General features: G+C 35.5%; 1 protein-coding gene across 1 annotated transcript; it reads right to left on the reverse strand.

Moving 5' to 3' along the window:
- Positions 1-3,092: 3,092 nt before the first annotated feature.
- On the reverse strand, positions 3,093-4,066 carry LOC138912544 (uncharacterized). Its single transcript, XM_070213603.1, has one exon. The coding sequence runs from the start codon at positions 3,830-3,832 to the stop codon at positions 3,173-3,175; it is 660 nt and encodes a 219-aa protein (XP_070069704.1). The 5' UTR covers positions 3,833-4,066; the 3' UTR covers positions 3,093-3,172.
- Between the last annotated feature and the right edge of the window lie 10,143 nt (positions 4,067-14,209).

Genomic DNA, 14,209 nt, shown 5'->3' on the forward strand with positions numbered 1-14,209 from the left:
TGGTAACAAGAAATTTTGTAATGAGGCATGATTTGACTTTCTTGCTTTAGTTTAGGGGACTTACCCCCGAAATTGGCGAAAAATGTATCCTCGATGGATAGCGATTTCTTAAGAACTCTCATGACCATGGATAACCAACATGGGTAATAGTCGATGGGAGGGTCCCTCGATTACCCTGAAACGCGGTCCATCGAGGGTAACTCTTTCGCGAACTCTTTCGCGAATTCTAGACCCCAACATTTTATTATGATAAGATGAAGAAATCGCGGTCCAAGGAGGATTTTATATTTATACCCGTTACTCGTAGAGTAAAAGGGTATACTAGATTCGTGCAAAAGTATGTAACAGCTAGAAGGAAGCGTTTCCGACCCCATAAAGTATATATATTCTTGATCAGGGTCACTAGCCGAGTCGATCTAGCCATGTCCGTCTGTCCGTCTGTCTGTCTGTCTGTCTGTCTGTCTGTCTGTCTGTCTGTCTGTCTGTCTGTCTGTCTGTCTGTCTGTCTGTCTGTCTGTCTGTCTGTCTGTCTGTCTGTCTGTCTGTCCGTCTGTATGAACGCTGAGATCTCAAAAACTACAAAAGCTAGAAGGTTGAGATTTCCCACACATATTCTTTGGCTTCCTACGCAGCGCAAGTTTATTTTAGCCGAGCGCCACGCCCCCTCTAACGCCCACAATCGCCCACTAACGATTTTAAAATGGGTCCTGCGCCCACATCTTTAAAGATTTCCGAGAAGTATAAATGCAATTTTGTTGTGTATATTTATACCTATCGAAATGTAGAAGACATTTTTCAAATCGGACCATTCATTAAAAAGTTATACGCAATCAAAAATTATAAATCTATCTCCCTCGCACTCCCTTTAGCTGAGTTACGATTATTAGTCGGGACACCAACCCGACACAGCGTTCGCACTCCCTTTAGCTGAGTGACGGGTATTAGATAGTCGGGACAACAACCCGACTATAGCGTTCTCTCTTGTTTAACCTTTATTTAAGTCTTGATCAACCAAAACCAAACATCAAGATTGAATTTGTTTTTCTCAGTGACACAACAATCAATATTCAGCATATTTGACATTCGCATTGGCTATGTTAGCCAGGCATAAAAAAATAGTGTGCGAAAATTCTGGGCATTGAAGCAACACTGTACATTTTTGAGTGTGTACTTTTCCACCGCATACTTTTGTGTGTTGTCTGTGTAACACTCACAATCGATGCGGTGTTTAAACACCGCAACTGCATAGTAAGCGGTGTTAGTAGCACCGGTACCTCTTTTAAGGCGAGTACACTAGTAGTGTCAAAATCAGGCACCGGTGCCGTTCTCTGATGCACAAAACCATTTGTTTTTAAAGTTTATTTTTAGCCGGGGAATCATTTTATATCCACGTCAATCTAGGCTGAAATAAATAGCTTATGAATGTCCATAACACAAACAAATTTATTTTAGGATGTCCTTAAACTAATTTGAACATGTAAGTTAGCATGGATCCAAAAGGTGTTGCAAGACCGGATGCAATTCTTCAAATCAGCGGTCTGAAAGAATGAAATCCGAAACCCGAGTCGCTGAGTGGTTGGGGAATGCACCCGGCACGAGGTGCAAAGTCAGCGGTCCCACGCTAGTGCCGTTGACCGAAGCAGCTAAGTAATGCAGCGGGCTATGCAGCGCATGGGAAGTACAAGGTCAGTATTCTGCCCATAGCCCCGCCGTCAATTCTGACCATCGCTGCCGACGTCGGGGCTTCTGCCTGGCTTTCTTATAGAATATTTAAGTTAGCTTTAATTAGTTTTTTAAACAGAGCGCAAGATGCCGCTGAGATCTCAAAAACTACAAAAGCTAGAAGGTTGAGATTTCCCACACATATTCTTTGGCTTCCTACGCAGCGCAAGTTTATTTTAGCCGAGCGCCACGCCCCCTCTAACGCCCACAATCGCCCACTAACGATTTTAAAATGGGTCCTGCGCCCACATCTTTAAAGATTTCCGAGAAGTATAAATGCAATTTTGTTGTGTATATTTATACCTATCGAAATGTAGAAGACATTTTTCAAATCGGACCATTCATTAAAAAGTTATACGCAATCAAAAATTATATATCTATCTCCCTCGCACTCCCTTTAGCTGAGTTACGATTATTAGTCGGGACACCAACCCGACACAGCGTTCGCACTCCCTTTAGCTGAGTGACGGGTATTAGATAGTCGGGACAACAACCCGACTATAGCGTTCTCTCTTGTTTAACCTTTATTTAAGTCTTGATCAACCAAAACCAAACATCAAGATTGAATTTGTTTTTCTCAGTGACACAACAATCAATATTCAGCATATTTGACATTCGCATTGGCTATGTTAGCCAGGCATAAAAAAATAGTGTGCGAAAATTCTGGGCATTGAAGCAACACTGTACATTTTTGAGTGTGTACTTTTCCACCGCATACTTTTGTGTGTTGTCTGTGTAACACTCACAATCGATGCGGTGTTTAAACACCGCAACTGCATAGTAAGCGGTGTTAGTAGCACCGGTACCTCTTTTAAGGCGAGTACACTAGTAGTGTCAAAATCAGGCACCGGTGCCGTTCTCTGATGCACAAAACCATTTGTTTTTAAAGTTTATTTTTAGCCGGGGAATCATTTTATATCCACGTCAATCTAGGCTGAAATAAATAGCTTATGAATGTCCATAACACAAACAAATTTATTTTAGGATGTCCTTAAACTAATTTGAACATGTAAGTTAGCATGGATCCAAAAGGTGTTGCAAGACCGGATGCAATTCTTCAAATCAGCGGTCTGAAAGAATGAAATCCGAAACCCGAGTCGCTGAGTGGTTGGGGAATGCACCCGGCACGAGGTGCAAAGTCAGCGGTCCCACGCTAGTGCCGTTGACCGAAGCAGCTAAGTAATGCAGCGGGCTATGCAGCGCATGGGAAGTACAAGGTCAGTATTCTGCCCATAGCCCCGCCGTCAATTCTGACCATCGCTGCCGACGTCGGGGCTTCTGCCTGGCTTTCTTATAGAATATTTAAGTTAGCTTTAATTAGTTTTTTAAACAGAGCGCAAGATGCCCAAACGGGCTATCAATAAATGAAATAAAATTTAATGCAATAACGCCTTGTCTTTAATTGTACATATTCATTTTATACCAATCATTTACCAGCTTTTTAAGGATTTTAAGTCTGACCATCAAACCAGGGCCCAAAGTTAATTGGTTCCAAATAAGCTAGAGGCAAAAGTCTTTTGGTTGAAGTTAGGGAAGCGATGTGGTGTCCAGCGCTAGGGTGAGCATTTCGAGTGAAGTGGCCAAGCTTGGCCGCTTCGTGTTCAGTATTTTGAATCTCAATTGCAGCAGCATGTGCTGCAGCATAAGCCACCGCTGCCTTCGATGCTGCGAGTCGTTGTTGAATAGCATCAGAACGTTGAATTGCAGCAGCTGCATGAGACTTTTGCTTTATTATTACAGCCTGGGTTTGCTTTTCCGTGGCAATTCTCTGTTGATTTAACAAATTTTCCTTTGCCGCATGTAATTGCTGCTGCGCAATAACAACGTTGGCTGAGGCCTGCTTAGACTCTGATAAGGCGTTTGAAACTTCTTTGGGTGTGGGCCCAAGTTCCAGCGAATGTCTACCACTTAAGCTGGGAAAATCTTCGCTCCAAATGTTAGCATTGAACAATCTTGAATCGCTTACGCGTTTTATTGGAATATTGGTTTCCAAAATAATACTTCTTTTTGGAACCGTTTTTAAACTGTCATGACAGGAGACATTCACAGTTAGCGCTATTAAAAGAATGAACTGTAAATTGGCCGTCCGATTACTTGATTTGAACTGCATTTTACTAAAGCGAACCAATCTGTAAACTCTCCAGCTGATGCCATTACTATTTATACCAATCAGACAGGCCGCGTAAAAACATTCAGTCACGTAAGAGCTTTAAGACTTATGTTGTTATATCTTCAGCCAAAAACTTATTTAATAAATGGTTTCAAGTGTATAGCTGCTAACGGATGCACATAGTGACGAATCGAACCGAGAGTGTGCGATAAGAATATATAGTCAAATTTAAAAAATTGATCAGAGAAAATCAAATAATAGATAAACGGTATTAATTCAAGCTCGGAAGACACATCCAATTTTTCGCTGAAAACCAGAGCTGCCACCATTTTTTGTTTAAAGTCAAGAAAACTCTGAAAAATTGTATAAACAGTAATTTAAAATGAAATTTGAAAGTATATTTGTTGATCTTCTTACCTTGCTAACAATTTTAGACAGTAATGGAGATATAAAACTTTGATCGCGCATAACTTTTTAACAAATGGTCAGATTTTCTTCTACATTTTGAAAGGTATTGATAAACACAATAAAACTTTACTTTTCCGAAATCTTTAAAGGTGTGGGCGCCAGAGACCTTTTTAAAATAGCGTAGCGCTCGGCTAAAACAAACTTGCGCTGCGTAGGAAGCTAAAGAATATGTGTGGGTAATCCCAGCTTTCTAGCTTTTGTGGCTTCCAAGATCTCAGCATTCAAACAGATAGACAGACAGACGGACGGACAGACAGACGAACAGAGTCCGAATCGGCTAGTGACCCGATCAAGAATATATATAATTTATAGGGTCGGAAATGCTTCAGTCTAGCTGTTACTTACTTTTGCACGAATACAATATACCCTTTTAATCTATGAAGATCGGGAATAAATATTTATATTTTTATCACTATGGACGGCAGTCCATGTAGTGACGAAGCGCACCAGGAGAGGCGACTACTATATATACAGGAAGAAATGAAAATCTGCTGTGATGGTCCGATCATAATGAGTGATACATTAATCGAAAGGTATAGCAAAAACTTACAGGATTGCATACCAAGACTTTAAGAAAATCGATTGGCTTGGGAGATAGAAGAAATAAAAAAAGTGAAAATTTCAAAATTTGGAGCTGTTGGGGCCGGTGGGGATAAGTGCCCCCTGATAAAATCCGACGCTCCGTTTAAAAGTTATAGCCAAAAGAATTTTTTCTTCTTCTTCCCAAAATGAAAAGTTAATTCTGTTTGACAGTTTGTGCGCTTGTCAGTTTGTCAGTATGTCCTGGAAATTTTAAATGGTGTTAAACGGCTTGATATAAGAATCATTAGTTCTACCACTTTTGGAAAAACTCGCTAGTTTAGCGGGAAAGCAGCTGGCTAAATTTAATTGGCCCATAACTTGCGAATTACTTACGCAACAGACTTGTGCTTTGCCTTATATTAAAGTTATTTTGAAGTACAATAAACGCCTTCCTTACACTTTTTATGTATATGCAATAGTTAAGAACTTATGCACAAAACCATTTTTATACCCGTTACTCGTAGAGTAAAAGGGTATATTAGATTCGTGCAAAAGTATGTAACAGGTAGAAGGAAGCGTTTCCGACCCTATAAACTATATATATTCTTGATCAGGATCACAAGCCGAGTCGATCTAGCCATGTCCGTCTGTCCGTCTGTCTGTCCGTCTGTCTGTCTGTATGAACGCTGAGATCTCAGAAACTACAAAAGCTAGAAGGTTGAGATTTCCCACACATATTAGTTGGCTTCCTACGCAGCGCAAGTTTATTTTAGCCGAGCGCCACGCCCCCTCTAACGCCCACAATCGCCCACTAACGATTTTAAAATGGGTCCTGCGCCCACATCTTTAAAGATTTCCGAATATTAAAAATGCAATTTTGTTGTGTATACTTATACCTATCGAAACGTAGAAGACATTTTTCAAATCGGACCATTCATTAAAAAGTTATACGCAATCAAAATTTATATATCTATCTCCCTCGCACTCCCTTTAGCTGAGATTATTAGTCGGGACACCAACCCGAGTACAGCGTTCGCACTCTCTTTAGCTGAGTGACGGGTATTAGATAGTCGGGACACCAACCCGACTATAGCGTTCTCTCTTGTTTTAAGTTTATTTGAAGCTTTTTTTTTATTTTTCTCAAAAGCGGCTCTAACGATTTTCGTTAAAACTTTAAACAATATTGCCCTTGAGATTCCTTAAATTTTGGTATACAACGTATTATTGTAAAAACTCACGTTTAAAAGTTATTTAGAAACGAAAATAGCAACTTTTGCCAGCTTACAACAATTAACGCTGCCTAAACATTTAATTTTGTATGTGCGTATCCAAACTGTATTTTAGGGTGAAGGAATTCTTAAAATTGTTTTAAACTGTTCCATTAATGCAATTCTTTAATAAATAATTACATTTAAATTTAATTAAATATATTGCTCCTATGAGAGCAAAAGAAAACAATCAAAAACTTCTGAAAACTTCAAATAAAAACACCTCTTAACGAGGTAAAAAACTAGTGACGATCGCACCTTCAACATACAAAAGTTATGATATCAACATTTGTAACGAAAAATTATTAAACTCGTCATAAAATTTTCTCATTCGGCACGCTGCCATAGAAAATGCCTGAGAAGGTCAAAAGGCTGGAATAGTATGCTAGGGCGTGCGTTTTTAATGACGAGTGGAATAATTTTTCGTTACAAATGTTGATATCAGAACTTTTGTATGTTGAAGGTGCGATCGTCATTAGTTTTTACCTCGTTTAGAGGTGTTTTTATTTGATACAAATAAGTACATCTTATTAAAAAAAATGATCTCTCAAGGTTGAAGGTGAGGCCGTCACTATTCCCTTATCTCGTTCAGAGGTGCTTGGTTTAATTTCCAGAAACAGGAAATGAAAGCAGTTTTCCATGCACCCTGGGACAGTAGACAGCATCAACTTTCTGAGAAATTCAACTAAAACAAGAAAGAAAGTTAGCTTCGACCAGCCGAAGCTTATATACCCTTGCAGATCATTCTATTAATTTAATTTGGATGGATTTAATTCAAACCTTTTGTATATTATTTAGTGTCATTTAATTAACATCCACTAATTTTTATAGACGATACTATCGGCTAATATATTGGTGGCAAAGCGATTGCTGAAACACTATTAAAACAAGAAAGGAAGCTAGCTTCGGCCAGCCCAAGCTTATATACCCTTGCAGATCATTCCTATTAATTAACAAATCGCAAAAATGTTCAATTTTCTAATATTTCTCATTAATTTTCCGATCGTTCCTATGGCAGCTATATGATATAGTCGTCCGACTTTGATCAAATTAAAATTGAAATTCGGAAATATTTAAAAAGAGTCATATCCTAGAGTAGAAGATAATACAATAAAAACCAAAGAAGCTAGAATTTATTTCCTATTACTTTTCCATTAATTTTCCGATCGTTCCTATGGCAGCTATATGGTATAGTAGTCCGATTTTTTAAATAATTAATTCGAAATTCAGAAATATTTAAAATATAACATCCCCAAAAGTAGAAGGTAATATTTCAAAAAACACCGAAGCTAGAATTTTTTAAAGTTTTTTTTTCCGATTGTTCCTATGTTCAGTTTTTGAGCTATCGGGCAAGGGTATTTACAGTGTATTACAGGAATCCCAAGGTTCTGCAGGTTTATTACCAACCTTCGAGCTTTAACAGTTTTCTAGTTCCCAGCGTTTATACGGACGGACAGACAGACAGACGGACATGGCTATCAAGAATATATGGGCGGTTCTTTTACAAACCGAACACCTTTTATTGGCTCACATTTTTGATTTGCCTGAAACTTTTTTTACACGTACTATTCGGAAAATAAGTAAACACGTGTATCAGGATTTGACCGAAAAAAAAATTATTTTCCTAGTTAGAATTTTTTTAAGTGTGCCAAAAATTGTCAAATTTTAAAAAGTACCCTCTCATTGAAAATCTGTATCTCCGGTTATATGAATCCAATTGACTTCATGTCTTTTGCATTAATTCCTCTAAAACCTCTCCTTTCAAAATAAAATTTCTTAAAAAAAAAATTTTTTTAATTTCTTAAAAATAAAAACAAAATAAGATTTAAAAAAATTTTTTAACTATTGCCCCCACAAAAAAAAAATTTTTTTTTTATTTTAATACTTGCGTCATATTGTTAGTTACAATCGGTTTTTGTAAAAAGTTGGAGCCATGTTTAGTTTTTAAAATATCGAATTTGTTTTAGCAAGGCCTCGGCTTTTTTCTATGAAAAAACGTCGCAGCAAGTAGATCTACTCTCTCACTCTTATCGGATCCTAATGGAATTTATGTTTTCTCATTGTTTACTAGTCCTTTAACAATTGTTAAGGATTAAAAGTTAAGTTTTAAGTTTTTTGACAATTTCTGAATGCCAAAAAGTAAAAAGTCATTTTTTAATCAATTAAAAACTTACAACTATTTATTTAAACGTCTATTTAATAAGCAATAATTTTAAATTTATTTTATTTATTATTTTTTATATTATGTAATTTATTAAACATTTTTAAATATTTTTTTTTTAAGTTTTTAAAAAAATTTATTTAATAAAAATAAAAAATTATAAAATTTAATTAATTTTTTTTTTAAATTTAAAAATAAATATTTAAAAATGTTTAATAAATTACATAATATAAAAAAATAATAAATAAAATAAATTTAAAATTATTGTTTATTAAATAGACGGTTAAATAAATAGTTGTAAGTTTTTAATTGATTAAAAAATGACTTTTTACTTTTTGGCATTCAGAAATTGTCAAAAAACTTAAAACTTAACTTTTAATCATTAACAATTGTTAAAGGACTAGTAAACAATGAGAAAACATAAATTCCATTAGGATCCGATAAGAGTGAGAGAGTAGATCTACTTGCTGCAACGTTTTTTCATAGAAAAAAGCCGAGGCCTTGCTAAAACAAATTCGATATTTTAAAAACTAAACGTGGCTCCAACTTTTTACAAAAACCGATTGTAACTAACAATATGACGCAAGTATTAAAATAAAAAAAAATTTTTTTTTTTGTGGGGGCAATAGTTAAAAAATTTTTTTAAATCTTATTTTGTTTTTATTTTTAAGAAATTAAAAAAATTTTTTTTTAAGAAATTTTATTTTGAAAGGAGAGGTTTTAGAGGAATTAATGCAAAAGACATGAAGTCAATTGGATTCATATAACCGGAGATACAGATTTTCAATGAGAGGGTACTTTTTCAAATTTGACAATTTTTGGCACACTTAAAAAAATTCTAACTAGGAAAATAATTTTTTTTCGGTCAAATCCTGATACACGTGTTTACTTATTTTCCGAATAGTACGTGTAAAAAAAGTTTCAGGCAAATCAAAAATGTGAAATTTTTTTTTTTGGCCAAATCTGTTCGGTTTGTAAAAGAACGGCCCATATATGAGGCATTCTCCGAAAAGCAGGCCACCCAAAACTGAATTTTAATGCCACATTTTTCGTGTAGGGTATTAAAAGCATCCTTCTACCTGTTACATACTTTCCAACTAATAAGTAGAATACACCCATTTAATAAACACTTTTACTCTACGAGTAACGAGTGTAATATAATATAATATTTTCTTTTAACGATTGTACTGGGTACTGAAATAGACAGAAAATCGCTTTCACGATTAAACTTTTCCCTTAAGTATTCTTTCTATTGCAGATAGTACATATGCTGGAACGAGACGGATTGGATCCCTATACAGGGGTGGTCAAAAGTATTTTCAAAAATTTTTATGTTAACTGTACTCATAGCTTGAACTTATAATATAAACTGTTGGCACCTATAAAATAAATGACACAAAAATGTTCTTACCCATTAAGACCCCTTTGAAAAATGAGCAAATTTTGCGAAAGTCAAATTTTCAACTTTTTTCCTGGGGCTTAAAACAAAAATGTGTTGATGCAAAGTTGTTCCCCAATCAAATTTAATAATAACTGCAAAAAGAAAATTTCAAAATATTTTTCCTTGTATTTTTTATGATCAGTAAAATTTTGTATGAAGAAAAAGCGGATAAAATTGTAATTTTTAGCTATTTTCAAAAAATCATAAAAAATACAAGCAAAAATATTTTGATTTTTTTTTTTTTGCAATTATTTTTTTGCCTAGGGAAAAAGTTAAAATTTTGACTTTCAAAAAAAATGTCTAATTTTCGAACTTTTCAAAGGGTGCTTAATGGGTTAAGAAGATTTTTGTGTCATTTAAACGGAAGTGCTCTCTTCATAGGTGCCAAAATGTTTATATTATAAGTTCAAAGTATGAGTACAGTTAACATTCAAATTTGTGAAAATACTTTTGACTAGGGTTGTATATTATGGCTCCTTTAGGAATAATCGGAAAAATAATAAAAACACATAATGGATTGTTTTTATTGAAGGAAGCATTTTCATTTTTAACACTTTAAAAACAAAATTTTGGTCAAGAGAGAGAGAGAGAGAGAGCTGGACGATTTCAGAGCAGTTAAAGTTACACAGATGAAGCCTTAAACATTAAGCTTTCTGTCTAGTTAAATTTTTTATACCTGTTACTTGTAGAGTAAAACGATTTTTTTGTGTATTTTGTATTCGTGCAAAAGAATGTAACAGCTAAAAGGAAGCATTTCCAATCAGGGTCACTAGCCGAGTTGATCTAGCAATGTCCGTCTGTCCGGCACCAAAAAAAAGAAATTCAGACACAGCGTTTCCCACAGAAATATTTCTTAATTTTACCCATTTTATATTTAAAGGAAATTTCAACATAAAACAAATAATTAAAGGAAGTTAGCTTTGGCAAGCAGCAGTTCATATACTGTTGCAGATCGTTCGAATGGTAGCTAAATATAATGTCTGATTTCTGAACGATGTATTTTACAAATTTAAGCTTTATTTTTATATAGGGGAGAGTGGGGTAATTTCGTCACAGGGGCAATTTCGTCACCTGCAATATCTCGGAATCCATAAGTCGTAAAAATATATAATTTTTTTGTTTTAGTCCTTCAAGACGGCATGACACAACCAATGCATTTTTTTTGCAAAGAAGGTCAAAATAATTAAGCTATGATATTAAATGTGTTTTAATAGCTCAAAAGCTACATTTAGTTATCGACGAAATTTTTTCTGTATGCCTTAATTGAAAAGGGATAAGATACAGTTTTTTTTTATATAATACACAGTGCTATAATGTGCATTTCTGCGTTAGTTATTTTTAACTTCGCGCCTAATTTCGGAAGAAAAATAATTATTTCTAAAGAAATAGTGTGTGGGTAAATTCGCACCTATTTTAAATACATATTTTTATATTTGACGAGCTGGCTAACGGACAGACTACCAGCAACAGCAACAAATATAGGACGTCAACAAAAATGGTACGCTTGATCAGTGTAGCATATTTACAGGCGTTAAACTCGCTACATTTTTCAGGTGACGAAATTGCCCCGGTGTTGTGGTGATTTTACCCCCTGTGTGGCGAGATTGCCCCAGTATATTGGTTTTACTTTTTATTTTTTTATAAATCACCAAGGTAATTAAAAAAAAGGGGAATGTCACATTTTGCAGCTTGGTGCTAACCGCATTCAACAATAAAAAAAGAAATATGATAACGTGTCTCAGATAGACAAAAAATAGCTTTGAAAAAATGCTGACGAAATTGCCCCACTCTCCCCTATGGGCCGTTCTTTTACAAACCGAACAGATTTGGCCAAAAAAGAAAGTTCACATTTTTGATTTGCCTGAAACATTTTTTTACACGTACTATTCGGAAAATAAGTAAACACGTGTATCAGGATTCGACCGAAAAAAAAATTATTTTTATACCCTTGCAGAGGGTATTATAATTTCAGTCAGATGTTTGCACCACATAAAGTATATATATTCTTGATCAGTATCAATAGCCGAGTCCATCTAGCCATGTCCGTCTGTCCGTTTCTATGCGAACTAGTCCCTCAGTTTTAAAGCTTTTTAAAGCCAATCTTCGATTGCTCTTACGATAGCTTAAACATTTCAGTCGATCAACTAGAACTACCATGGAACTCGCGAAAAATTGTCCGAGCTCTCAAGAATACTCTAAGGCCTGAGATACGACATGAACTTCTGAATGTCGACATTTCAACAGTCTTTTCTCGACGACGCACAGTGGCGCCTTGGGCCAAAAAACGTGCAATTAATCACTTTTTAGACTTTGTCCTAGAACGTTGGGACCCATACCAATCGAAAGGTAATTGATCCACTATTACAAATATGTAACCCTTTTCAAATCAAAAACTTTTTGTAAAGATATGCCCTTTCAAAGTTGAACCATTTTTCACTTAAAAAAACACGCCGTTTTTAGGTTATTTTTCGCACTTCCGGGGGGTATATCTTAAAAACTAGGTATCGAATCGCTTTGCTTCTTTTTTCCACTGATTGGTGTATTAAGAAGAATGTTAAGAATAAAAAAAGGGAAACATATTGCAGTTTGCCAGCCGCATTTCTTAGTTATGCGTTATTTGCGAAACGTCAATTTTTTCCATATTTTTCAACTTTGATGGAAAATAAAAAAAAACAAGAAAGGAAACTAGCTTCGGCCAGCCGAAGCTTATATACCCTTGCAGATAATTCCTATTAATTTACAAATCGCAAAAATGTTAATTTTTCTATTATTTCTCATTAATTTTGCGTTCGTTTCAATGGCAGCTATATGATATAGTAGTTCGATTTTGATAAAATTAATATCGAAATTCGAAAATATTTGAAAAGAGTTATATCCTAGAGTAGAAGAGAATACAATAAAAACCAACGAAGCAATAATTTATTTCCTATTATATTCCCATTAATTTTCCGATCGTTCCTATGGCAGCTATATGATATAGTCGTCCGATTTTGAAAAAATTTTATTCGAAATTCAGAATTAAATAAAAAATGACATTTCCAAAAGTTAGATGTTATAGGTTCAAAAACACCCAAGATATAATTTTTTTACATTTTTTTTCCCGATTGTTCCTATGAGAGCTATATGATATAGTTATCCGATCCGACTCGTTCCGACTTATATACTACCTGCAATAGAAAGAAGACTTTTGGGAAAGTTTTATCCCGATAGCTTGAAAACTGAGAGACTAGTTTGCGTAGAAACGGACGGACGGACAGACGGACATGGCTAGATCGACTCGTCTAGTGATGCTGATCAAGAATATGGGGTCGGAAACATCTCCTTCACTGCGTTGCAAACTTCTGACTGAAATCATAATACCCTCTGCAAGGGTATAACAAGAGAGAACGCTATAGTCGGGTGCCCCGACTATTAGATACCCCTTACTCAGCTAAAGGGAGTGCGAAGGAGATGGAGATAAAAACTTTGATTCGCCGTAACTTCCTCTAACAGGTATTGATAAACACAATAATACTGCATTTTTACTTTTCAGAAATATTGAAATTTTTTAAATCGTATACCTGCGATTGTGGGCGTTAGAGGGGGCGTGGCATCCTTTTGAAACAAACTTGCGCTGCATAGGAACTCCTAGAATCTGCATGCGAAATGTCAATCTAGCTTTTATAGTTTCCGAGATCTCAGCCTTCATACGGACGGACAGACAGACAGACGGACAGACGGACATGGCTATATCGACTCGGCTAGTGACCCTGATCAAAAATATATATATTTATAGGGTCGGAAATGCTTCCTTCTAGCTCTTACATACTTTTGCACGAATACAATATACCCTTTTACTCTACGAGTAACGGGTATAACTATTTAATACTATTTTTTATACTTCCCTAAAACGTTATTTGGACTTTCTTCTTGATATTAGGAAAGTTGTAAAGGGTGTTTTTTTTAGAGATATAGAACTTTAAGTTGGCCTCACTTTTCAAGATGGCGACCGATTTAACAGCTGTCAAGTGATTTATTCTCAGTTTGGTGTGGCAATTCATCATAAATAGACTCACACCTGACAACGCTTGCAAATAGTGAAATTTTATTTTGATTTATTGAAAGACACGTTTGGTCACCGACTAATTTACGTTTTGGACCTATAAATTGGCCTCCAAGATCTTGTGATTTAACACCGCTAGAGTACTTTCTTTGGGGCTATATAAAGTCATTGGTCTATGCGGATAAGCCACAAAGCTTTACCATTTGGAAGACAACATTCGCCGTGTTATTGCCGATATACGACCGCAAATGTTGGGAAAAGTCATCGAAAATTGGACGTCCAGATTGGACTACATCCGAGCCAGCCGTGGCGGTCATATGCCAGAAATCGTTTGCAAAATGTAATGCCACAAGGTTATCTTTCGAATAAAAAAAATTCATGTCAATCAAATAATCCATCGTTGTTTTATTGCAACTTAAAGTTCTATACCTCTAAAAAAAAACACCCGTTAGCTGCGTCCGCGGTTTTAAGAGCC

Source organism: Drosophila takahashii, chromosome 2R, assembly GCF_030179915.1.
Source record: "Drosophila takahashii strain IR98-3 E-12201 chromosome 2R, DtakHiC1v2, whole genome shotgun sequence".
In the NCBI taxonomy this organism is placed as follows: domain Eukaryota; kingdom Metazoa; phylum Arthropoda; class Insecta; order Diptera; family Drosophilidae; genus Drosophila; species Drosophila takahashii.